The sequence below is a fragment of the Nestor notabilis genome, unplaced genomic scaffold, assembly GCF_000696875.1.
Source record: "Nestor notabilis isolate BGI_N333 unplaced genomic scaffold, ASM69687v1 scaffold10320, whole genome shotgun sequence".
NCBI classification, from domain to species: Eukaryota; Metazoa; Chordata; class Aves; order Psittaciformes; family Psittacidae; genus Nestor; species Nestor notabilis.
Genome location: NW_009911732.1, coordinates 15,144 through 40,190, shown reverse-complemented (window position 1 = coordinate 40,190; position 25,047 = coordinate 15,144). Strand labels below are relative to the sequence as shown.

The following is a 25,047-nucleotide window of genomic DNA, read 5'->3' as shown; positions in this document are numbered from 1 at the left end:
GGGAAAAAACCTCCCCCCCGCCCCCCCGTCTTATTGCTGAGTGTGACGCCGTATGATATGGAATATTGTTTTTGGTTAGTTTAGGCCAGCTGTCTTGCTGGATCCTCTCCCAGCCTCTTGGCCACCTCCAGCCTACTTACTGCTGGGGGGCAAAGTGAGAAAACACAAGGCCTTGAATCTTTGCAACCACTACACTCAGCAATACACAAAACATTGATGTGTTAGCAGTACTGTTTTGGTCACAAATTCAAAACCCAGCACTGTACAGGGTGCAATGAAGAAAATTGACTCCATGCCAACCAGACATGGTGTGACATATGAAAAATATTCTTGAGGTTTTGGTCCTTGCTTGTCCTCCTAAATCTTGCTGTTCTGATTTGCATCTATTCTTGTCATTTCATGCTGTTTCTATATACAGATAAGCCTGTATCTATAGAATGCATTGTATTTTGCATGGCCCATCAAAATGGGCTTTAACTAATCATGTTCTTGGGGGTTGATGAGTAACCAGCTGTAATTGCTGTTACTCATTTTTAGCAAACTTCTTCATGAAAATGTTCTTCATGGTTGTTTTCTGTGCTGTTGCTGAAGTTAGTCTTTCTACCTAAAAATAGTCACTTTTTCTGGAAAAGATTTGTGAAAACTGGTGCATCCATATCGGGTTTATTTTCACTTTCTGATAGGTGGCCTGCTGAAAGAGAAGACTGTTAAAAAAACCCCACGCTTTCTGGAAAAGTAGCTTAATTTTTAAACTCTTAAGATAGAAAGCAAATAGCATGTCTTATACTCTATTTTGTTACTAAATCTGAAATCAAATGATTTTATATATTTTATGATGACAGGTACTTACTTCAAGTGATTCTTTGAAACACAGTGTGAAGGAAAAATGCCAAAAGGCAGTATTTAAAATATTTTCCATACCAATTTTAGACTTCTTCACCTGATTCTTCCAATGAGAACTCCCCAGCTACCCCGCCTGATGAGCAGGGCCAAGCAGATGCTCCACCCCAGCTTGAAGATGAGGAGCCTGCGTTTCCACACACAGACCTGGCAAAATTGGATGACATGATCAACAGGTATTTTCACATTTTCTTTCAGAGGGTGTAGATTATTTGTGCAAAGTATCTTGATAGTGTAATCAGAGTTCTTGCATCTTTGTTTCACTGGATTTCTTGAAATGCTTTTTTTATTGAGTTAGAGTTGTAAAAAGAAAAGAGGCCTAAATCAGAGGATTGGTTTTTTGGCTTGGTTTGGCTTTGGTGGGTTGTTGTTTGTTATTGTGGGGAGGTTTTTTGTTCCCTCCTCACCCCCCACCGCACCCCCCCCTCTTTTTCTTTTTTTTTTTTTTTTTAATGGAGAGGTCATCAGGGCTTTTAAAAATTTATTTTCTTACTCTGTATTAAAAGCATTAATGACGGGGCTGTTTTCTTCTTGAATATAGGCCTCGATGGGTGGTTCCTGTATTGCCGAAAGGGGAATTAGAAGTTCTTCTAGAAGCTGCTATTGAACTAAGTAAAAAAGGTAAGCTGAAAAGACAATTGATGATTATTGGGCCAGTGTGTAAAGTCTTTTCTGTTGAATCCCTGGAGGATGCTTAAAAATTCTTAATTATTTGTTACAGCCCTGGTCCTGAATCTTGTGTCAGAGTGGTGTGCAGAACCTTCACAGATCAGAAATATTAGAAAGCCATCAATGTAGTTAGAAATAAGGTGCCTTAGCGTGAGTGGGGAAGTTGAATAAGCTCACAGCAATAAAAATCTTGTCATTCCTGTTCTACCTGTTTTCTGTATTCTCTTTGATATTAGACCTAGTGGGTTTGGTCTTTATGACAGATACTAAAACTCGAAGAATTCTAGGTTTTTAAAAGTAAGTTACTAATCTAGTTTTCCAAGTGTCTTGCCATAAATTTTTGTTCAAATTTTGCACACATATTTTTGAGATTAGAGAAAAGGTAGAATTTTAAATAGCATGACTTAGACTAATAATTCTACTGTATTGCTTGCTGTGTCTGACTTGCTTGGGAGTAGGAGGGTTCTATATCAGTATTGTGTATGTGTTTGCGTTTGCTAAACTAGTCAGATTGACAAGTTTGTCATGTGTTCTGGAAAGTTCTGTTCTCCTGAGAAGTTGCTTTGGTCTCCTGTTCCAGTCAGTATTTGTTGCTCTAGTATTTCAGTAATAGCAGAAGTCAGATCAAAATATTCTTAGAGGGTATCTACACTTACCAGGTAGTTTTGTTTTAAGTATGTAGTACCTGTATATAAATACAAAAGTACCTTTTCGTTACTTTTGCATAGCTGTACCAGGACAACTTCAGTTTCCTGTTAATAAAGGTTATTCTTAGGCAGTTCTAAGAATAAAAAGTTGATTGTGGCCATAATATTCTGGATTATCTTGAATGTTTTCTGTAAGACTTTTTTTGCTTTGGAGTGCTCTCTGGAGAAAAAAAAAATTAGGATCACATCCTTGTGATCCATGATAGGGTAATAACATCATGTTGCCAACATTGATTTATTGGTAGTTGTGTTTAGAATTTGCTTCTTTGCATGTAGCTAGGTCTGGCAGGAGTCCTAAGGTGACTGTAGAATTTGCAAGTGAGTGCATCTGTTCAGGAGCAAAAGAAATGTCAACTTGTGGAAGAAGGATGCAGCCATCTATGTGTCTGGGCTGTTGGAACAGTGCAGTAAAAAAATTCTCTGCTTGTGATTTGTGAGAGAGAAGATGTATGTACTGCCCGCTATTACATCATCTTCTTTTAAAAAAAGGTGAAACAAAAAACCCAAAAAACTGTCAATGGAATGAAGGAATAAGAACAGAACAAGATTTTCAGCTACTTCTAACATTAGTGTGCTTTGACAAAGCATCAGACTTAGTTGAAAGTTCCCAAACAAAAAGTGCTTTTTTTTCCTCTTGAAATCTATTCATATGCTTTATGCACTTTGATTTCTATTAAGTTGTTGATGTCTAATTTTGAAAAGGGCTTCTGTATTGCTATGTACTTACTTTTCCTCTTGCTCTCTAGATGAATTCCGGTATGTATATATAAGCAACAATTCTTGGCTAAGGAGCAAACAAAGAAAGCAGTTAGGTGTTACCTTTACAGTTACATCATAGATTATTTTTTTCCTTGCTTCTTGAAGTTACGTGATGGCTGAGACTGTAGAATAGTTAGAATGGTTTGGGTTGGAAAGGACCTTAAGATCATCTAGTTCCAACCTCCCTGCCATGGGCAGGGATGCTTCACACAGCATGTTGCCAAGGCTCTGTCCAGCCTGGCCTTGAACACTGCCAGGGATGAAGCTTTCACAAATTCCTTGGGCAACCTGTTCCAGTGCCTCACCACCCTCACTGTAAAGAACTTCTTAACTAATATCTAACCTGAACTTCTGTGTAAGTTTGAACCCATTGTTCTGTCTCTGCAGTCCCTGATTAAAGGTGCCTTCTGGCATTCTTGTAGGCCCCCTTCAGATACTGGGAGGCTGCTATGAGGTCTCCACAGAGCTTCTCTCTTCCAGGCGGACCAGCCCCAACTTTCTCAGCCTGTCTTCATACAGGAGGTGCTCCAGCTCCCTTACCTTCTTCGTGGCCCTCCTCTGAACTTGCTCCAGCAGCTCCATGTCCTTTTTATGTTGAGGACACCAGAACTGGACACAATACTCCAAGTGAGGTCTCACAAGAGCAGAGTAGAGGGGCAGGATCACCTCCTTCGACCTGCTGGTCATGCTTCTTTTGATGCAGCCCAGGATACTGTTGGTTTCTGGGCTGCAAGCGCACACTGAAGCTGGCTCATGTCAAGCTTCTCATCAACCAACACCCCAAGTCCTTCTCCACAGGGCTGCTTTGAATCTCTTCTCCGCCTAACCTGTAGCTGTGCCTGGGATTGCCCCGACCCAGGTGTAGGACTTTGCACTTGGCTTGGTTAAACTTCATGAGGTTGGCATTGGCCCACCTCACAAGCGTGTCCAGGTCCCTCTGGATGGCATCCCTTCCCTCCAGCGTATCAACCGAGCCACACAGCTTGGTGTCGTCAGCAAACTTGCTGAGGGTGCACTCAGTCCCACTGTCCGTGTCGCCTGCAAAGATACCAAGCAAGATCGGTCCCAACATCAGTCCCTGGGACATACCACTCATTACTGGTCTCCAATTGGACATTAAGCTGTTGACCACAACTCTTTGCATGTGGCTATCCAGCCAATTCTGTATCCACCAAGTGTCCATCCATCAAATTGATTCCAGTTTAGAGAAAAGGATGTTGTGTGGGACACTGTCGAACGCTTTGCACAAGTCCAGGTAGATGATGTCAACTGCTCTGCCTCTATCCATCAGTTCTGTAGCCCCGTCATAGAAAGCCACCAGATTGGTCAGGTAGGATTTGCCCTTGGTGAAGTCATGTTGGCTGTCACCAACCATGTTGTTGTTTTCCGTGTACCTCAGCATTCTTTCCAGGAGAATCTGCTCCAAGATCCTGCCAGGCACAGAGGTGAGACTGACTGGTCTGTAGTTCCCTGGGTGTTCCATTTTCCCCTTCTTGAAAATGGGGGTTGTATTTCCCTTTTTCCAGTCGTCAGGAACTTCACCTGACTGCCATGATTTTTCAAATATGATGTACAGTGGCTTAGCAACTTCATTTTACAAGCTCCTTTAGGACCCGCGTATGGATTTCATCAGGTCCCATGGACTTGAGCACATTCAGGTTCCAAGATGATCTTGAACCTGATCCTCTTCCACAGTGGCCTAAGGTTTTCTATTTGAAAAGACGGTTCTTTTTTAAATAACTTTCAGTGCTCAAAGAAAATTATAAGGGTCCTCAACTGGGTAACTGACACCGTTTTGGTAGCTCAAAACTTGGCAGACACTGTTTCAGAGTTGTTTATGTACATGTAATATAAGTGATTCTCTTGTTAATAGATCAAAAAATTTATGTTCTGTTAGCTCAGTAGGATCTAAAATTGGACACCTTGCTACCTGTCTATGGGCATTTTTCTTAATCTGAGGAGTTCTGCTTCACAAGGGAAGAATTTAAAGGAGAAATAGAAAAATAACTAGCTGTTGAATTACTGAAGTTTTATACTGCAGTTTAACTCATCTGGATTATGAAGCAACAAAACCTAAAAAAAGCTTTTCTCAAGCACAATTTTCGAGTGTTTGGGGTTCTTAAGTAGCTTTTATTCCTCCCATTGCCAATGGCCATCAGCATTCTGGGGTGACTTTGGGTTAGCTGCTGTGTTTGTGACCCTGTCTATACAATAAGTGGTATTTGCATCTTCTATAAATCTTTTCAGCAACTGAAACTGAAAGGGACATAACTGAATTGAAAGTACTCATCAGAATTAAATGTCATCATTACCACCTTCAAGTGCAGAGAGCATATTTGACAGAGTAGTATGAATCCTGTCTAGACTGTGACTTGCATTATTCCTGGCAGATGCCTTTATTTATGAAAGATTATCTTTTCATGTGTAGGCATAGATGTATTATTCTTTATTAAGCAAGTCATGAGAGTATCAAATCATAGTCTGGAGTTACTTGCTAATAGAAGAAAACCTACTTGAAAAATAATGTTTAATAGCAAGACTGATGTTTATATTGACAATAATTCCACAATACCTATGACTTGTTTTGAGTAATGGGATTTGCTCCAGAAAGAAATGTTATAGTGAGTTGGATGCTATAAATTTAAAAGTTAAAAAAAAAAGCTATTTGTTTTGGTTTTTTTATAGGCAAGAATATTCTCTGCTCTTTCTTTCAAAATTCCCTCAACAGCTCTGCATTACTCCACCTTTAGTATGGATATTACTGCTTCTAATGTTTTCATTCAATTTTTAACATGCTGCTGAAACTTTTCAGTGTGACATACATGCAAGCAAGGTGCAAGGCAATGTTTACAATTTGTAGCTTATTTAAACTGAAATGAGATTTCACTGTGCAACAGTGCCAACCACAACTACAGGCTATGCAGAGGATGGATTGAGAGCAGCCCTGTGGAGAAGGACTTGGTGTGTTGATCAAGAAACTGAACATGAGCCAGCTTCAGTGTGCACTTGCAGCCCAGAAAGCCAACTGTATCCTGGGCCGCATCAAAAGAAGCATGACTAGCAGGTTGAAGGAGGTGATCCTGCCCCTCCACTCTGTTCTCGTGAGACCCCACCTGTAGTGTTCAGTTCTGGGGCACCCAAGACAAGAGGGACATGGACCTGCTTAAGCGAGTCTAGAGGAAGGACACGAAGATGCTCAGAGGGCTGGAGCCCCTCTCCTATGGAGGCAGGCTGAGAGACTTGGTCTTGTTCAGCCTCGAAAAGAGAAGGCTCCAGGGAGGCCTCCCAGTACGTAAAGGGGGCCTATAAGAAGTCTGGAGAGAGACTTTTTACAAGGGCATGTAGTGACAGGACAAGGGGGAATGGCTTTAAACTGAAAGAGAGTACGTCTAGGTTAGCTATTAGGAAGAAGCTCTTCAGTGTGAGATGGTGAGACGCTGGCACAGGTTGCCCAGAGAAGCTGTGGCTGCCTCATCCCTGGCAGTGTTCAAGGCCAGGTGGGACGGGGCTTTAAGCAATTTGGTCTAGTGGAAGGTGTCCTTGCCCACGACAGGGGGCTTGGAAGTGACTGATCTTTAAGGTCCCTTCCAGCCCAAACCGTTGATCAGCTTTGATCCCAAGTCTTTATTTTTGATGAATTACAAAGGCTTATGGAGTGGGAAAGAGGCAGGCCCTAGAATCTTAAAAAAAAAAAAACAACCAAAAAAAAAAAACCAAACAAAAAAACCCCACAAAAAGTTGGTGTGCATGAGCACATGTGCTTCCAGAAGCTAGGCAGCCCAATAATGGGAGTTGTTTCCAGTATCCTTTAAAGACTGTCTCTCTGGATGATCCATCTGCATTTCTGTGGGACCACTCTTGAGTTTCTTACTGAAATGGTATCTTCTGCATTTTCTTGAAATGGTTGGGTTTTGCCATCTATCTAATGCAAGGACAGCATATTTGTCCTCATGTTCCGAAGTTCCTTAGCCAAGGTATTTGGGCTATAATCAATACAGTGGAATTAACTACAGGAGGGTCAATGCAATGTGTTGATGTAGGACTATTACGCTCCTGATGATTTGACGAATAAGAGTTATAGAAAGCCTGCTAGAATCTGTGAGTGCCATGTGTAACTACTGTGCCCATGGGCAAGTGTGGGTTACCTCGGAGCATATTAGCTCCAGGTCACTGTCAGTTCTACAGGGTCTGAGCCAGCCCTTTCCAACCCACCGTAAGGTTTCTGCATTGTCCTTACTGAGGCTCCAGGTCTTTGGTGGGGGGAGCATCACTGGCACAGCGCTATTATCAGTGTGGAGCCAGCTCAGCTCTGGGGTTGCAGCTATGAAGCTGTGTAATCCAAAGTCGTGGAGAAGAGGAGCTGGGTGATTTTGCATGGGGTCTTGGTGTTACAGCCATATACTGTGGAATACCCCTCAGGTGCATCGGGGTTTGTTCATAAACATTTTCATCTGGACTGACAAGTTTTATGGACCCAGAATGTTTCTGCTCTTGAGGCAGGGTTAAACCATGCAGAGTGTATTATCTAGCAAATTGACCACTTTTAAGCACAGGTACAGAAATCTGTTCTTTCTTCAGTCTGCTAATTGGAGCTCCCATATACTTTATGTTGTACATCACCTTTTCCTTTCCTGTTCACTTCTTTTTCTCACTGCATAATCCATTTCTTCAGCTTTTCTCTCAACCATGTAACATGTTTTAAAAGTAATTTTAAAATTATCTAAAGGAGTGCAAGGAAGTGGCTTTACTAGAGCATTAATCCGTCAGGTTTTTGTCCATTCAAGAGTACGTTAAGTTTGTCTTCATCCTAGGCTTCTCTTTTTAAAAATAATTCTGAAACTGTAAACACCAAACCTTTGAAGTCCAGATGTTGTTGTTTGACCCCAGCTAGAAACTAAGCACCACAGAGCCACTCCTCCAGTGGGATTTGGAAGAGAATTGGAAGGGTAAAAATGAAAAAACATGTGGGTTGAGATAAAGACAAAAAGGTAAAGCAAAAGCTACACACACAAGCAAAGCAGAACGAGGACTTCATTCACCACATCCCATGGACAGGCCATCTCTAGGGAAGCAGGGTTCCATCACACATAATGGTTAGCTGGGAAGACAAATGCCATCACTTTAAACAACCCTCCCCTCTTTTCTTCCCGCAGCTTTATATGCTGAGCATGACTCCATATGTTATGGGATACCTCTCTGGTCAGTTGGACAAACACGGTTTGTCCCAGCTGTGTCCCCTCCCAACTCCTTGTGCACCCCCAGCCTTCTCACTGATGGGGTGGTGTGAGGAGCAGAAGAGGCCTTGGCTCTGCATAAGCACTGCTCAGCGATAACAAAAGCATCCCTGTGTTATCAACACTGTTTCCAGCACAAATCCAAAACATGGCCTCATACCAGCTACTGTGTGGAAAATTAACTGTATCCCAGCCCAAGCCAGCACACCAAATCACTGCAGTATTTAAAAGTTCATTTATCAGCTAATGAAATTGCATATCTAATAGTTTGTTTTTCTCTTTCCTATTTTAATATAGGCCTTGATGTCAAAAGTGAAGCATGCCAGCGATTTTTTCGAGATGGGTTGACAATATCTTTCACAAAAATCCTTACAGATGAGGCAGTGAGTGGCTGGAAGTTTGAGATCCATGTGAGTTTTTCAAGTTGTGTTTCTGAGAAGCATAGTAAGTTAAATGAGGAAGGAGACTGCTTTTGTAACTATGAGGAGGCTGCAGAGACTGAATCCCATTTTTGAAACTCATCTTACCAGAGAACTGGGAGAACTCTTGTACACATGGCTCTGGGTGGGTGGTAGGGAAGTCATCCTTCTATTGTTGTTTCACCTTATTGCCTCTAGTGTTTTGGAAGGAAATGAAACATCAGAGGTGGTCTGGGGAGGACCAGAACTTTGTATGTTCAGTAATGCAGCTCTTGTTAGGCAGGCTGTCTTTGGCCAGATGTCTAGAAACCTCGTTACCTTTATGTCCATGCTAGGACATGCTAGGACATGAAAACTTGCTTTTTTAGTAAAAGCTTTTAGCAATCTGCTAACTTCTGAATGTTTGTAACAGCTGCTTGAATACAAAAACTACCTGTAGGACAGCTAGTCTAGTGCCAAGTGAGAAACTGTAAAGTTCTTCATAAGAAAATCAGTATCTGGAGAGAAGTAGGTGAAAGAAGGAGAAGTTAATAGTTCAGTGGTGATTCATGAATGTCTCCACCAAAAATACTTGTCTTTTTCCTAAATTTAATTTTTGCTGAACACAGATTGTTTAAAGCTTGTTTAAAGCCTTTACTGGGAGAAGTGTGAATTAAAATACAGTGCTGTAAAAACTCTTAAGCAGCTCTGCATACTGAATACAAATGGTTCAGAGTTTCTAGTTCATACTTATTGTACAGTCACCGCATTCTTGGTTGTTGTTTTTTTCTTAATAGAGATGTATTATTAACAACACTCATCGACTAGTGGAACTATGTGTGGCCAAGCTGTCCCAGGATTGGTTTCCCCTTCTTGAACTTCTTGCCATGGCCTTAAATCCTCACTGCAAATTCCATCTATACAATGGTACTCGTCCCTCAGAAACAGTTCCTGCAGGAGTCCAGCTCGCTGAAGATGAACTTTATGCCCGTCCTCCTGACCCACGATCACCAAAGGTGTGAGACCATTTTCAGACCTATGTTTTATGCAGCGTTAGTTAATTACACAGTAGCTATAGAGAAGTGTTTTTAGAGGAGGGGGAAAAAAAAACCCTTTCATTATATCACTAAGACATTCTGCTGCTTTTGACTCTTAACCAGTAATGATTTAATGTACATTTCTCCTTCTAACCCGTTCAGTCTTTGGTCCACTATCAAACTGTCATGTGTTTCTGTGGTAAGCTGGCACAATTCTATTAGAATGCTGTTCCTACTGTGCTAATTGGCTTGCTTGTATTTGCCAGTTGATGGATTTACCTTCTCACTTAGAATGATTTTGTAGGTGACATTTTGAGGAAGAGATTATGTGATAAAGGAGGAATTTTCTCTCCCATTTCTTATAGTTCCCAGTGATGGGAGAAACGTTTTTAATTGGGCATGGGATGTTACCGTCAGCATGGTTTGGGGGTTTGGGCTATTTTGTCTTGGATTTGGTGGGGTTTATTTGATTTGGGTTTTTTGAACTACCAGTGCAGATTAGTAATCTGTTGTGGTTCTTGGGTCTGAATTTTTCAGAATTGTGCCCAAATGGTATTGGTACAACTTCAACTTCAGGACCTAACCGAATTATATTATTGTTCCTATCTTTTTTTTTTTTTTTTTTTTTTTTTTGCCATCTTCCCCCCCCCCCCTCGCCCCCTTCTTTTTAGTAGAACTGCTTAGCTATCAGTACGTGAGAACCAAAGATAAAGAACTCCAGTGTCCTTGGACTTCCTTGCATTATTAACTGTGTTTAGAAGAATGTTGGTTTGCTTTCTTACTGCTTTTATATGCAGCATTATCACATCCAGGACCAGGAAAAAAACCCACCACATCAGAATCATCATGTTTTCTGTAGTAACTTAGCAGCCAAAGCTGAACCTGAAGTATAATAATTTTTATTTCTATATATTTGATAAATTTCTCTGAATAACTAATATGCATATAACTAATATACAGCATCTGTTCTTTGACATGATAACTGGAAAGATCTTGTTGCTTATTTCTTAGCATTTCTTTGAAACTGAATATTTAAACTGTAAAGGCAAGCCCACTGTCAGTTCTGTTACGTTCTAACAGTTACTTGTGTAAAGACTTATTTTAAGGCAAACATTGTTACTAACAGGTACTTGAAATTATTTCTGGATGGTAATTTGTGGATGTCAGAAAATAACTGTTTATTATATTGCAGGGTTGGCTAGTAGATCTTATCAACAAGTTTGGCACATTAAATGGATTTCAGATTTTGCATGATCGCTTCATGAGTGGATCAGCATTGAATGTTCAGATAATTGCAGCTCTCATCAAGTAAGTTTTTTTTCTTAATAATTTATATTTTTGGAAAGGTTGGACTAAGTATAAAATATGTGAGTGCAAAGCTTAGTTTTCTCTTGAGGCGATTCCTCTCACTCGTATCTTAATTAGTTTTAGCACGTTTACCTTCAGTGTTTCATGTGCTTGTAAATATTCTTGAGATTCTTGAATTAATTGCTGCTTACTATCATAATATTACACAACTACTGGTTATGGCACTTTGATCCCTTTTTTTCTTTCTTTTTAGGCCATTTGGACAATGTTATGAATTTCTAACATTACATACAGTGAAGAAATACTTCCTTCCAATTATAGAAATGGTTCCACAATTTTTAGAAAATTTAACAGATGATGAACTGAAAAAAGAAGCAAAGAATGAAGCCAAAAATGACGCTCTGTCAATGATAATCAAATCTCTAAAGAACTTAGCTTCAAGAGTACCTGGACAAGAAGAAACTGTAAAAAACTTAGAAATATTTAGGTTAAAAATGATACTTAGGTAAGATACACCTAATGGGATATGCTACTGCTGACATAGTTTTGCACACTTCTCACATTTAATTTCTCTTACAGGTTGTTACAAATTTCTTCTTTCAATGGTAAAATGAATGCACTAAATGAAGTTAACAAGGTAATATCCAGTGTGTCATATTATACTCATCGACATGGTAATCCTGAAGAGGAAGAATGGCTTACAGCTGAAAGAATGGCAGTAAGTTCTCCTCTTCACTGAAATGCATTGACTACATTTTCTTCCTTCTTATTACTTTAATTGTAGGAGGAGTTATATATTACACATGTTGCATGCACTGCTATTTTCATATCTAGTGTTATAAACAGTAGGTATCATGTCATGGTAATAAGTCATTTTAATAATAGTCTTTCTGGAGGGGGGGAAATCAGTCTGTATTTGTTTCAAAGCTGCAGTTTAGAATTATTTTCAGTTCTGCTCAAGTGATTCTTTAAAAAGGAATCCTTAAGAGCTAGGTTTTTGTACAGTGTTCCCTCCCACTCTACCCCCCAAAACACCACCAAACCTAGATAAAACAGGTGTGATTCATTTGAAACTTTAGTGCCACTGTACCTAAATACCAGAATGTTCATTTAAATAAGGATGTAGTCTAGGGTTTGTGCTTCAGGTGATTTTTTTATTAGTAGAGTTCTTAAGTGACTACTCTGCTTTTCACATTTAAAAAGACGGATTCTTTGGTACAGAAAGTTCTAGTTACCGCATTTTCATTTTATTTAATATTTACATACTTTGAATAGTGATTTTAGCCATCCGCTCTGCTCTTGTGAGTCCCCCACTTGTAGTCTTTCGTACAGTTCTGGTTTCCTTAACATAAAGAGGGCATGGAGCTGTTGGAGCAAGTCCAGAGGAGAGCCATGAGGATGATAAGGGGGCTGGAGCACCTCCTGTATGAAGACAGGCTGAGAAAGTTGGGGCTGCTCGGCCTGGAGAAGAGAAGTCTGCGTGGAGACCTCATAGCAGCCTTCCAGTATCTGAAGGAGGCCTACAAGAATGCCAGAGAGGGACTCTTCGTCAGTGACAGGAGAAGGGGAAATGGGTTTAAGCTTACGCGGGGGAAGTTCAGGTTAGATATAAGGAAGAAGATTCTTACTGTGAGGGTGGTGAGGCACTGGAACAGGTTGCCCAGAGAAGTGGTAAATGCTCCATCCTTGGCAGTGTTCAAGGTCAGTTTGGACAGGGCCTTGGGCAACCTGGTCTAGTGTGAGGCATCCATGCCCATGGCAGGAGAGTAGGAACTAGGTGATCTTAAGGTCCTTTCCAGCTCTCACCATTCTATGATACTACTACGTGCTTGAGTGCATACGTAGGGAACTATTAAAAGGAGCATTTATGACGTTAAAGAATGCCCAGTTTTCATCTTTGTGAATTTTAATTATGTTAAGTGATTTTTGCACTATTCTGTCCCATCTTTGTGACTGGCTACCCAATGTGAGGTTTGTGATCTGCAAAAGGTTCGCTGACAGAAGAGAGTAACTGCAGTTTGACTTTTTGAAGCAATAGGAGGAAATAGGTCTCTTTTTTATATACTCCTTATAGTTTTGCATCTCAGACAAGACCTCTCTCCTTAAACGAAAACTTTTAGATTTTGGTGTTTCATGAGACTAGCTGGAATATTTTAAGTCTGTAATCAAGGACTCTGTTGGAAGGTATGATACTGTGCACATTTGGTTTTCTTTTTTAGTGCTCAAAGCACACACTGCTTTGCTTCAGTCGGAATAAAAAAATACGTGACATTAATAGACTGTGTCAATGACACCACTGAAAAAATTGCATCTAGTTAATTATGGCTTGAATATGTGCCTCTAATTAGTTGGAAGCATTTTTAAAAAAAACTGTAAGTGGTAGTACTTGGATAATATAACCCTTTCGTATTTCAGTCCTTGCTTATGCCGTTTTTATGTGATAGGCTGTAGGCGTACCAGTAAAGCTAGAAGTGACTTAAACAATTTCGGTTTGATACTTAATGGTTGTGAACTGGAAGAAAAAAATGTTTTATTCTTTGAATAGGAGAGTTAAATGTTCTTTCCACTGGCTTTTTAAGTTTGATGTTGTTCGAACATTTTTGTGCTTTCAGTTCATGATTTTAATATGCCTGAAAAAATACTGCCCGTTAAGATATCACAATGACTAGCATATTGGATTATTTAAAGTGCTGGTGTTTTTTTAAGGTGAAATATAAATTAAATAGATACCTTCCTCTTGTGCTGCATCTTTCTCACTTCTCTCAATTAGGATATCGGATATAAAACCTGTAACAGATTGACATTTTGCTTTTTAGCGTAAATAGCAGTGACAACACTTCTGTAATTTGAGATGGCACTACTTTTTTTTTTTTTTTTTTATATTCAGGAATGGATCCAGCAGAATAATATTTTATCAATTGTGTTGAGAGATAGTCTTCATCAACCTCAATATGTAGAGAAGTTAGAGAAAATCCTCCGTTTTGTCATCAAAGAGAAAGCCCTCACTTTGCAGGATCTGGACAACATTTGGGCTGCACAGGTAAAGGATTCACCTTGCTTCTCTGCTGTTGTGCAGGAGGGATCTTGTTATATGTCATGTATTGAGAAAATGATTTGTGCTTCTTTTGCTTGGTGTAAGATAAAACTAAACAAAAATTTGAAACCAAATGGTGTTCTTTTTGGGAGTCCTGGATCTCTAGATTGTCTTCTCAAGTGTCTTCAGTGGAAGGGGTCAACTGCACATGTATGTAAAGTCTAAAGGAATAGTTCAAAACATGGTGCAGAGATCATCCTTTTTAAATACTAAGGAACCCTCAATGTTGAACAAAGTCTAGATTATGAGAGAATATGATACATGATGACTTCATGTGTCATAATGCATTAGAATATGTATTGCTAATCTCAGAGTTCACCACGGTTGTATACATTTTACCTGGGCAGAGCGCTATTCATAAGACTAATAATAATGAATGTTCTAGTTGTTTAACAGCAAATTCTTTTTATTTTTTTTTTTTTCTTTTTGATTATACATTTTGCAATACGGGCTTGTTTACCTAAATGATTGGTGAAGCTGGGCTTCCTAGCTGTGGGCTGCATGAGTTTAGCACACAGCTGAAGAGGCACAATCATTATGAATTAATGAATAGACAAGAAATAAAAGGTCATTTTAGGGTAGAAACAAGTGTAAGTACATATATCCTTGTTCATCAGTAATGGGTAGTGAAAGTCTAACTTAATTGTAAAAGTAAGCCCTCAGTCCAATCTTTCGAGTGTGGGAAGACTAAATGTGGTTTCCAAGATACACTATATACTGGTTTTGGCAGGGATAGAGTTAAATTTCTTCGTAGTAGCTTATATGGGTCTGTGTAGGCAAAGCAGATGATTTACCTGTTAAACTCTGTATCTCAGCCCATGAGTGTTCTCATTTGTACCATTCTGATCTTCTTTCCCATCCCACTTTGGGGCAGAGAGTAAGTGAACAGCTCTGTGCTGCTTAATTGCCAGCTGGGGTTGTACTATGACAAGGGCTAATATAGGAATTGGGTAGTAGTATATCCCTGGCTTATGTGTGTTCATGCTGTTCTGAGACATACAGTTTGGCTTAAGTGGACTTACCCAGGTGTTCTTATTTTCATGCATGCTGTTTTCAGCTTGCATTTAAACCACTTGAGACTACAGGTGATATAGTGGAAGGTTGACTTGAGATCTCCAGTATTTCAACTAAGATCATAATCTCTAGACTTCAATTCCAGCATAGTATCTGCACAGGCTGAAACTGAAGAGAGCCTTTATTTTCTCATTACTTGTAAGTCCTGTTTAGAAAATTACATGTAACAGAGCAATGCACAGATTACTTGAATTAAGATGTGTGATCATACTGTTGTTTTTCAGCTTGTGGTCTGTAAACCTTTCCAGACTGTAAGAAGTCTGCAGATAAAGACTTTGAGAAGTTAGTTTGCTGTTACTAGGGTTGTATTACTATGTTAATATTAGAGCCTCACCTTTTATAAGGAAGGGAGAAAAAAAATCTTGAAATGTGGGAAAACAGTCTTCCAAGCAATTATATTACTCCTAATAATAGGAATCCCTGGAAATGGGACATGTGGATAAACTAGTGTAAGCCAAAATTTTTACCTTTCCAAGGAAAGTGTGAACAAGTGGTGCAACCTTTAAAGGTAGGGATAGTCTACCCCACCAGTTGCAAACAAAAATTGAGGAATAAATCTCCTGTGCTCTCAGATACCCAGCATACTCTGCTCCCTTCTTATGCTTTCAGTTAGGTAGTTGCCACACTGCATCTGCTGTAGTTTTACCCTGTATTTTTATATTTTTTTGTGTGAAAGTTGAATTCAGTAAGGCTTAAGATGGTTATGCTGTGGCTTTGGCCAACCTGAAAACAGCATGCCTGAAAATAGACACACCTGGGTAAGTCCACTTAAGCCAAACTGTTGGAATTAAAGTAGAGTAAAAGATAAGAATACCAAAATCTGCTAATACAAAGTGATTTTTACCAACTTCACTACCCCCTGTGTTTAGTAGTTTTTAGAAGTTTTCATTAAATGACTGCTTCTAAGAGCAGCTGGAGCATGAAGTTCAGTAGCAAAGAGTTGATTTACTGTGTGGCTTTATATAACAGGCAGGCTATTTTAGCTCTGGCTCCATGCAGCAGCAGTGTGGTTTTGCTTTCAAGCTAGAGCAATTATGTTGCTGCCTGGGTTTAGAGGGTGAGCCTGAACAAATCTACAGTTGATGGTATAGTAGTGCCCTGAGAATCTCAGTATACAGCTACAGTAAAAATAAGTAGTTTATGAAAAGTAATATAATCATGCCGCTTTTGCCTTTAGAAGGCAACGTATATTTTAAGTTTTATTGACGTGTCTTCATGCCTTAGCCAGTGTTCACAATGTAGAAGTATATTTGATTGAGGAAATAATGTTGGAACTCTCTAAAGACAAGCATTAAGTTGCAGGGAAAGATCCAGCTGGACAAGAAATAAAATTGCAGAGATTAGCATTGTAGTCTCATTACTTACACTCTGGACTATTTAACTAGAACTTCACAGGCCCTTCTGTGTTTCTCTTCAGCAAGCTGACAGTTCGCACATCAGGTTTCCTTACCTTCCCCTACGATCTTGTGCTGTTACATGCCTTTTTCTTACTCTTCTTACTGCACCCCTCCAGCAGCTCTGCATACTTCTTTTATTTGTTGTATTGTCGATGCTCTTTCTTGATCTGTATGCTCTCAGTTTGTCTTTCTATCCAGGAAATGTTCTGGTAAGAGGAAAAAGTTATGCTATGTTTTGCAAAATCAAGTGGAGTAAGTGGTTTAGTAATTCCCCCTCTCGTAATCTGACACATAATATGAAAATGAATGTTACTGCTTAAATTCTTATTAAAGAAAGATTTATGGCACAGTATAAAGAATTTACAGCACAGCATGTAACAGAGCTATTAGTCTCTTTTTTTGTTTTTAAGTGAACTACCAATGCAAGCTTTTAGAAGGAAATGAATTTCAAAACTGCTCATGCATGTATTTTAATACTGTATGAGATTACATCAGTTTGTTTTCTATGTATCTGTTTTGCATTTTTTTATTCTGTACTTAAACTTTTTTAAAGCAGATCAGCTATTGATTCACATAGTCCAAAATAGTTGGTTTCGAGTGCAGATTTAAAGTATGGGATGCATTTTCCAGCCTGGGCATGTAGGAAGGAAATTTTCTTCTCACCCATAGTTAAAATTGAGCTAGCTGGTATTTTCTTACTGTCTTCTTCCATAACTGTCAAAATTGTGATATATACCAGACTCTCTTAAAACTGTGTCTAGTATGTAACTCAAGAGCTTGCCATTAGTTGTTTGATTGTTAGAATTCATAAGTTTATAAACTATTGGACTTTAAAATGTTGTCTGCCAGTAAGTTGTTTGTAATAGAAAGCTTTAGTTTTCCCTGAATCAGCTTGCACAAAGGAAGTACTTCAACCTGGTAAACTATGTGGTAGTACTAAAAATTGGTTTGGAGCTTAAGACACCCCAATGAAGTTCATTGAGGAGGTAGATTTTGAGGTTTTTCTTAAAAAAGGCAAAACAAACAAAACCACAACAACATTAGATTAAAATACTTATCTGCTATTTAAAATAAACTTTCAGGCTTTATTGTCTATTGTCACAGCATGATTTTGTTTAAAGAACAAATACTTGAAGTATACAAGATAAATCTGAATATTGTGACTTGCCAGTGAAGTATTCAGTTTGCCATGCTGTTCCCACAGCATCAGCTTTTCTTGCTGGCCACCTCGAACAGTCTTCTTTTAAAAATGATGTAGGATGTCTTGCTGCTATATGGATTGCTACAAACGTTGGTGGATTCTTTTTTGTCTTCTTGACAGGCAGGAAAACATGAAGCCATTGTAAAAAACGTACATGATCTCCTTGCAAAATTAGCTTGGGATTTCTCTCCTGAACAGCTTGATCACCTGTTTGATTGTTTTAAGGTAACTGTGCATGTTTGTGTGTATTCAGGAAATGAATTGTGAAGTTGGATACAGATTTGTGACTTTACCAATGTCTGCTTTCCACTTATTTTAGATATGGGCAATTACCATGTGTTCTTAAAGTGTAGCAACAGCCTGCTGTATTTAATATTAGAAATGCTAGGTTGTGCTGTTCTTTAATGAGCATTCATTGAGAGATATTTTTTTTTTTTCTTTTTTTATTTTTTTTTTTTTTATTTACTTCCTGTGTAAAGCAAAGGCTAGTTAGTATTGCTAGCGTAATCACCAGCTTTGTTTTCTGGTGTAACCACCTTTCGGTAATGCATGTCTGTGAAGGCCTCTAGTATTAAAGTGACATTTAGCAATCCTAGGGATATTTAATTTTTCAAATAAAATAAGTAATTTATCTTAAATACTCTTTTGCATATTTGTTTCAAGTTTTTAAGTGTTGGTGATTTAGTAAATAATGTTTTCCTCCTAGCATTAGAGTAGGTTTCAAGTTTATCAGGCATTGCTACTTTTGATCTTTAAATAGAGGAGATCAAGGACTTCCATTCCCCTCTCCCCCAGCTTCCTCTTTGTCGTGTAATAATTTTTCTCCGGTTAACATAGATACAAATGAAACACTCTCAGGAAGATAAAGTTGAGTGTTTATAAACACCTAATGATTTCATTGAAATCACAAAACAACTTGTTTCTGGAAGTTTGTTATTCACTGGCTTTTTATATATGTTAACATTAACATTTATAGGTTCCAGTAGTGGTGTGATCCAGCTTGTTTTAGTGTTTCACTTTTAGGAGACAACCTGCTGTACTAGAAATTGCAAACCAGCTTTGTGGACTTGTGTTTTCTGGTTTTAGATAAATATAGTCATGTTTTGGCTTACATGCAATTCATGCTCTGATTAATGGGAGTCCTCTATAGTTTGGTGAATGTCTAATATTCTGTAATCCAGATACTGAACTAAATACTCAGAAATTCTATGTGTAAACTGTCATGAGTTGTGTCTGACCTTATGAGAGGGATATGAAGTAATGTTAATTTAAAACTTGCTCAGAAAAAGGTTAACTTTTACTGCAAAGGACATTTGTTTCAGTCAGTTTCAGAGCCACAAGTGATACTAAAGTTTTACGCATTTAGTGATTTTAAGTTATTTAAGAAGTCTTTCAAAGTATAAGCACAGGTGTTTTGACAAAGCTTTTCCAAGAAACAGCTGAGGCCACTGTTACTTTGACTGGTGATGAACTTGTCAATGGTAGTGTTAACTTTTACAAGCACATCTGTAATCTTTATTTAAAGATCCCCCCCCCCTTTTTTTTTAAGTCTCAAGTTGAATACACTTCAATTGTAAACACTAAAAGAACCACTCAGTTGTGTCTGACTTAAGTATTGATATAATGTACTACTTATTTTTAGTCAAATTAATGTGAACATTCTTTATATAGTTACATCACGTTATTGTTGCATTATTTGTTAATGGTGCAGGTTAAGTGTGGAATTTAAAAAAAAAAAGGCTTTCATATTGCATGAAATATTTTCTTAGGCAAGTTGGACAAATGCAAGCAAGAAACAGCGTGAGAAACTACTTGAGTTGATTCGTCGTCTTGCAGAGGATGACAAGGATGGTGTGATGGCACACAAAGTGCTGAACCTTTTGTGGAATTTGGCTCATAGTGATGATGTACCAGTTGATATCATGGACCAGGCTCTTAGTGCCCATATTAAAATCTTAGATTACAGCTGTTCACAGGTGAGTAATCTGGTATGTTCTGTTGTGAAATCAGTCACTGTTGGTTACATCCCCCCATAAAAATTTAAAGGGATTTAACAAGGTTAATTTCAAGGTAATTTAACAGAAATGTTCCTTATCATAGATGTGTATTATTTTACCAACATCTGTTTACTTTTAAAATGTTATGGGACATTTTAAGTAACACAATTTGTGCTTTAATTGGAGAGAAATACATCAGTTTTCCTGTCTTCTTGCAATTGGTGGCATACTGTAATGACCACATTGGAGGAACTGGAAAAGAACTCTACCAAAGTAAATAGAGAGAAAGGAAAAGCAGCCTTACTCCTGTCTGATTTTTAAGAACTCGGTTATGCTGATTTGTTTAGGTAGTTTTTATTTTCAGTGAGTCCTTGTGTGTCTTGTGTAATATTAGGAAGGACCTAGCAAAAGACAGTGAAAACTATTACATGCTCTCCTTCCCCACCCAAACTTCTGTAGAAGTCTGTCAGAATAATAGTTCATTGTTGTTCAAAATAGTCCATTACCTGTCTCGGTAGCCACTGTCAGGTTTTGTTTCTTAGTTGATAAGAAACGGTTTCTCATTTTTTTTTTTCATGATATTTTATAGCAGTTTACTCTGAGTACCAGTGAGTAGAATTATGAAAGAGCGGATTATTTAAAAGTGATGATCGTATCTAGTTGCAGATTTTCTTGAAAAAGTACTGAAGGCTTGAGTGCTTGAAGGCAGAGGGTTTGTAACACACTGATGGCTTCTGCCAACATGCAGTGCTGCTCAGATACGTTTCTTATGCTTGCATGTTTTAGAACTCAGTTGATCTAGTATTTGTGTGGCTTTGTATGTTCTGTCCTATCTTGGAAACGAAGTAAGGCAATAATGATAGTTTCTGCAATATACTTGATTCTGATTACAAGTGGTTGTTCTTTAAGGATCGAGATACACAAAAGATCCAGTGGATAGATCGTTTTATAGAAGAGCTTCGCACAAATGACAAATGGGTCATTCCTGCACTGAAACAAATTAGAGAAATCTGTAGTTTATTTGGTGAAGCGCCACAAAACTTGAGGTAAGAATGAAATGTGAATAAAATTTTGTCTGTTAAAAGTTGAATGTGCTGGAATGAGGCAGATTTTAAAATCCTCTTTACAAGAGGTGGGGAAGGTTTAAGTAAAATCATAACCTGTGTTTCAAGATGTTCTTGAGTTTAATGTAAATAGGCTCTAAAAACTTAGATACCCAGGGTCAATAAGAGAACTGAACAGTAAGAATTAACTGTTTCTTCAAACATGCTTCCTTTTTAGAACAGTAGTCCAATTTGTGAAAAAATCTGGGTTTGTTTTTCTATTATCCATGGACTTCCCTGCCTAACAATGGAATTGGCTTATGAAGTATAAGTACATTTTATGTGCATGTGTGTATGTAGGCACACACAAACATAACCACCCATCCCTATTCTTTGATGATAAATTTATATATGTCATCTAGTTTATATACTTGAAATCAAAGGTGACTTCTTTTTTTGTCTGGGAAAAAATACTTTACTGATTCTCTCCTGAATGGATGAGATTAGAAAAGTGTTGGGTGTGGTTTTTCTGGGTTTATGAAGGTTTATTTTGTTTGTTTGTTTTTAAAGGGGGGGGGAAGCCATTGTCTGTTTGGATTTGTTGAAATATACATGCTTGTTTTCATTATTTTAAATGTCATCTCACAACAGAAATACAAGATTCTGTGCCTCAACAGTTTTTTGTATCCACATCAGAATTTTTATAAACGCTAGAAAAAATGTTGTTTGCTTATCAGTGTTGCATAATGGCCTTGTTTTATTTCTTGTTAGAAGATACTGTAGTCAAATCAATGTTGCTAGTACAGTCTGCTTACAAGACAGATCAAGGCAGGAAAACTTGAGGAAAATAAGTCTTCAGTTTACTCAACACTATCTTCTTAATGATAAGGAGTGGTTTTAAGGAACAGTGATAATATTACATTCCTGGGTTTTGGAGGTTTCTTTATTCATTTAGTTTGAAACATCTTTCTCAGGTTTCATGATATTTTAATCCTTTACAGGTTCACATTAATTATTGTTTGAGGTTTTGCCCGTAAGGTCACAGAAGTACTTGGTTTTTAGCAGATGAGTCTCTCTTCGGTGTATTGGAGTCCTTAACCTTTTACATGCTGTAAGATCTAGGTGATTTTAGCTACCTGGTTATTTGTGGTACTTGTTTAAATTGAATGCTTCTCAGAACAATGCCTTAACAGAAGGCTTTGCTTTAAGTAATTACTGAAGTAGAGCTCATTCAAGGTGCCTTATTATCTTTCTGCTCTGAATTAATCTTGGGAGGAACCTAACTACTTCTAATTGTGGAAATACAGGTTTCCAGTATGGTATGTATGCAGTACAAGATGGTTTGAACATATCTTTTTGTCAGACCATCTCTTCCATTCCTCACATTTCAAGGAATTCTGCATTGCAGTGTGTGATAATACCTCTTTTTTTATACAGAATTATAAAACACATACAGCAGGGAAGTAAACAATGATTTAAAGGTTTTACTCAAGGGATTTATAAAGACCTCTTCCTGTGGAGAAGTCTTTGTTAGCAAGATACTGTTGAGGGAGTTACTTTAGTCAGGTAGTGTTACTGCCCAGTTGACTGGGAAACCTAGTAAGTGAAAACATAATTTTGAAATAGTAAGTGATGTTTTCTCATAACCTTGGTGCAGGCTGGAAATTGTAATGCATCCATCTGGTACCTGTTCCTGTCAGCTTACTTATCTGACTTAAAATTTTAATCTCTAACATCCTTCTAGCATTTGGATTGAAAATAGATCAAACCAGATGTTTTTTGGCAAGTGCTTCAAAAACATTTCACAGAGCTTTCTGTGTGCAACATTAATCCCATAATCTGTATATGACTCTTTTGGGGTGGTTCGGTTGATTGGCACTGGCAATTAAAAGTTCAGTGCAGAACAACTAAGGCTGCTGATTCTTGGCAAAAATAGGTATAAATTATCTTTTGAGGAGGAAGAGGATTTAATTGTTTCTGGTTATTCATGCAGTTGAGCAAAGTGACAAATTGGTTATACAATTGCTTTGGCAAAATTTAACTCCCTGACCACAGAGAAATGCAGCATATTTCAGGAAGTTTAACTTAACCACAATTGCAACAGCATAAGAAAATAACTCTTCTTTGGGTGCGAGGATACTTGCTAATATTAGGGAATAGTCAACTTTATTACTCAACATACTGACCCTTAGTGTCCAGATAATTAATCATCTTAATTTTCTCTGTGTCATCTGATGGAGGTAGAGCCTCCTGTAGACTAATTTCAAGCACTTAAATTTGACCTGTATCTACTCAAGCAATGTAAGATTGATCTCCTAAATTACTTGCCAAGAAGAATTACCTAAGCATTGAGAGGACCTTCTGTAAGTGTTAGGGGTTTCATTAGTGCTTAAAGGCAGCAGTGATGCTAGGTTCATGTGACTTTTTAGCCCAAATATTAGAATCTTGCTGTTTGGATCTTTAATGTCTGCTTCCATGGTACATAGCATTTGTTTGTCTAGTAGAACTCTTGACTTCAAAAGCTGAGTTACATGCGCAGTACTATGTTGGGCAAATTGTATATGCAGACATAATTATTTTGAAATCCATGTAAATGAAGTTCTTTGGGATCTTTGCCGTTGTCACTTTGCCATTTTTTTTCCTTTCAAATAAGCATGCATACTAACTATGAAGTGTCCTTTTTAGTATTTCCAAAGTACTTTGTCATCCATCTCAAAACACTTTTTTCTTCTTATATGTTGGCTTTTGATATCCATTTAGTAGAAACATGGTGAAAAGATGAGTTTGCTGTTAACTCCAATTTTTCACGTTCCTAGGTTACTACTAAAGCAATATGTTCCAGTGGCAACATCATCATGTAGCTTAACCTCAGATCCTTAAGGAATAAATCTTTTAGTTGATTGTGGAGTTTGCTTTAATTCTAGAAAGCATGCTAGAAAGTCTTGTCAGACAAGCTTTTATCTGTGCTTAAAGACAATTGTCTTGCCTTTGACTTTGTCCTAGCAGCTGATCAAAATATCATCTTAAATTTTGCTCAGAAATACTATGTAACAACTCATAGCTGATAACTGTAGTTATTACAGTTATTCAACTTTTAGAAGTAGTTGCTAACTAAGATAAATCCGTGTGTCCAAAATTACTGTTTGTGTGTGTTGTTGAGAAAGGAGAAAAGTAAAAAATGTTTAGCACAGAAGAATTATTTAGTCTTCTGCTGAAAAAGCTTTTTGTTATGCTTTGTAAGACTGATACAAGTGCATAATCTTATGTGTGTATAAGCACACACTCCAGTAACTTGATTCTGCAAAATACCTTGTCTTGCTTTTGTTGGTTCCTTTAATTTTTCCATCATTTGTATTTCCTGAATAGTCAGTGTTCTTATTTATTGTTATCTTTTGTAAATTAATCCCTTTTATCTAGAGGTAGCCATTAAAAGAGGTACGTCCAGTCTTTGGCTGGTTTTGTTACTGTTTTATACTGAGCAAGGAGGGTTGGCAAGGATGGAATGAAGTGCAATTAGGAAGTTTCTCCAAACAAAACCAGAGGATGTTCTTACTGAAGTCCTGTATGTTTTCTTCTTTCATGCTTCTATCCATTTTGTTTTCTTTCCAACAAATGTCTGGGTCTTTTTTTTTTTTTTTTTTTTTTTTTTTTTTTTTCCAACAAAAGTTTGGGTTTTTTTTTTTTTTTTTTTTTTTTTTTTTAAACACAGTTTGTGTTTTAAGTGCCTCTTTCAAGCTGTTTCGGAAAGCTCTGCGTGTTATGAAATTTAATCTTTTGAACACCTCTGTGCTTAGCTGGCCAAATCCTCTTGGTTGCAGATGATAAAATTATTGGAGGGGTGTTGATGGGTTCTGTCTTTTAAACCCAAATGGGCAGTGCACTTTGGCCCAGTGAATCAATTTATCTGTTCCTGTTACATCTACAGTGAAATGTGTATCAGCTGCAGCAAGATCATTATCAGCTGATGCTGGAACTGGGATTTCTTGCCTTCCTTACTGTTCTCAAAAGAGGTGGAGATAGTGTAGAGTCCTCTAGGTCATGTAGTATGGAGACCCTGTTTCCTAAGAAGGGTGAGAATTCCTACCTCTAATCTATTCAGCTAAGTATGGAGTCTGCTTTCTTAAGTGTTGCAGGAAAGGAGGACAGTTCTGAAATCCCATCTGTATTTTTTCAGGGCAGGCTGTGGGATCAGCTGAGTAGCAATACAATGAGGAATGCTGCTCTTCCCT

The 25,047-nt window shown here is 38.0% G+C and overlaps 1 protein-coding gene across 1 annotated transcript in view; it reads left to right on the top strand.

Annotated features, from left to right (window-relative positions):
• Positions 1-25,047, top strand: part of LOC104407027 (probable ubiquitin carboxyl-terminal hydrolase FAF-X) — a gene marked incomplete at its 3' end in the record, with an annotated part of 40,301 nt that overhangs the window by 1,167 nt on the left and 14,087 nt on the right. Inside the window, 11 exon segments of the mRNA XM_010016194.1 lie at positions 931-1,076; positions 1,442-1,521; positions 8,567-8,679; positions 9,465-9,683; positions 10,897-11,012; positions 11,266-11,517; positions 11,592-11,730; positions 13,900-14,052; positions 17,899-18,003; positions 19,548-19,754; positions 20,685-20,821. Of these exon segments, the coding sequence (XP_010014496.1) occupies positions 931-1,076; positions 1,442-1,521; positions 8,567-8,679; positions 9,465-9,683; positions 10,897-11,012; positions 11,266-11,517; positions 11,592-11,730; positions 13,900-14,052; positions 17,899-18,003; positions 19,548-19,754; positions 20,685-20,821 (1,667 nt within the window).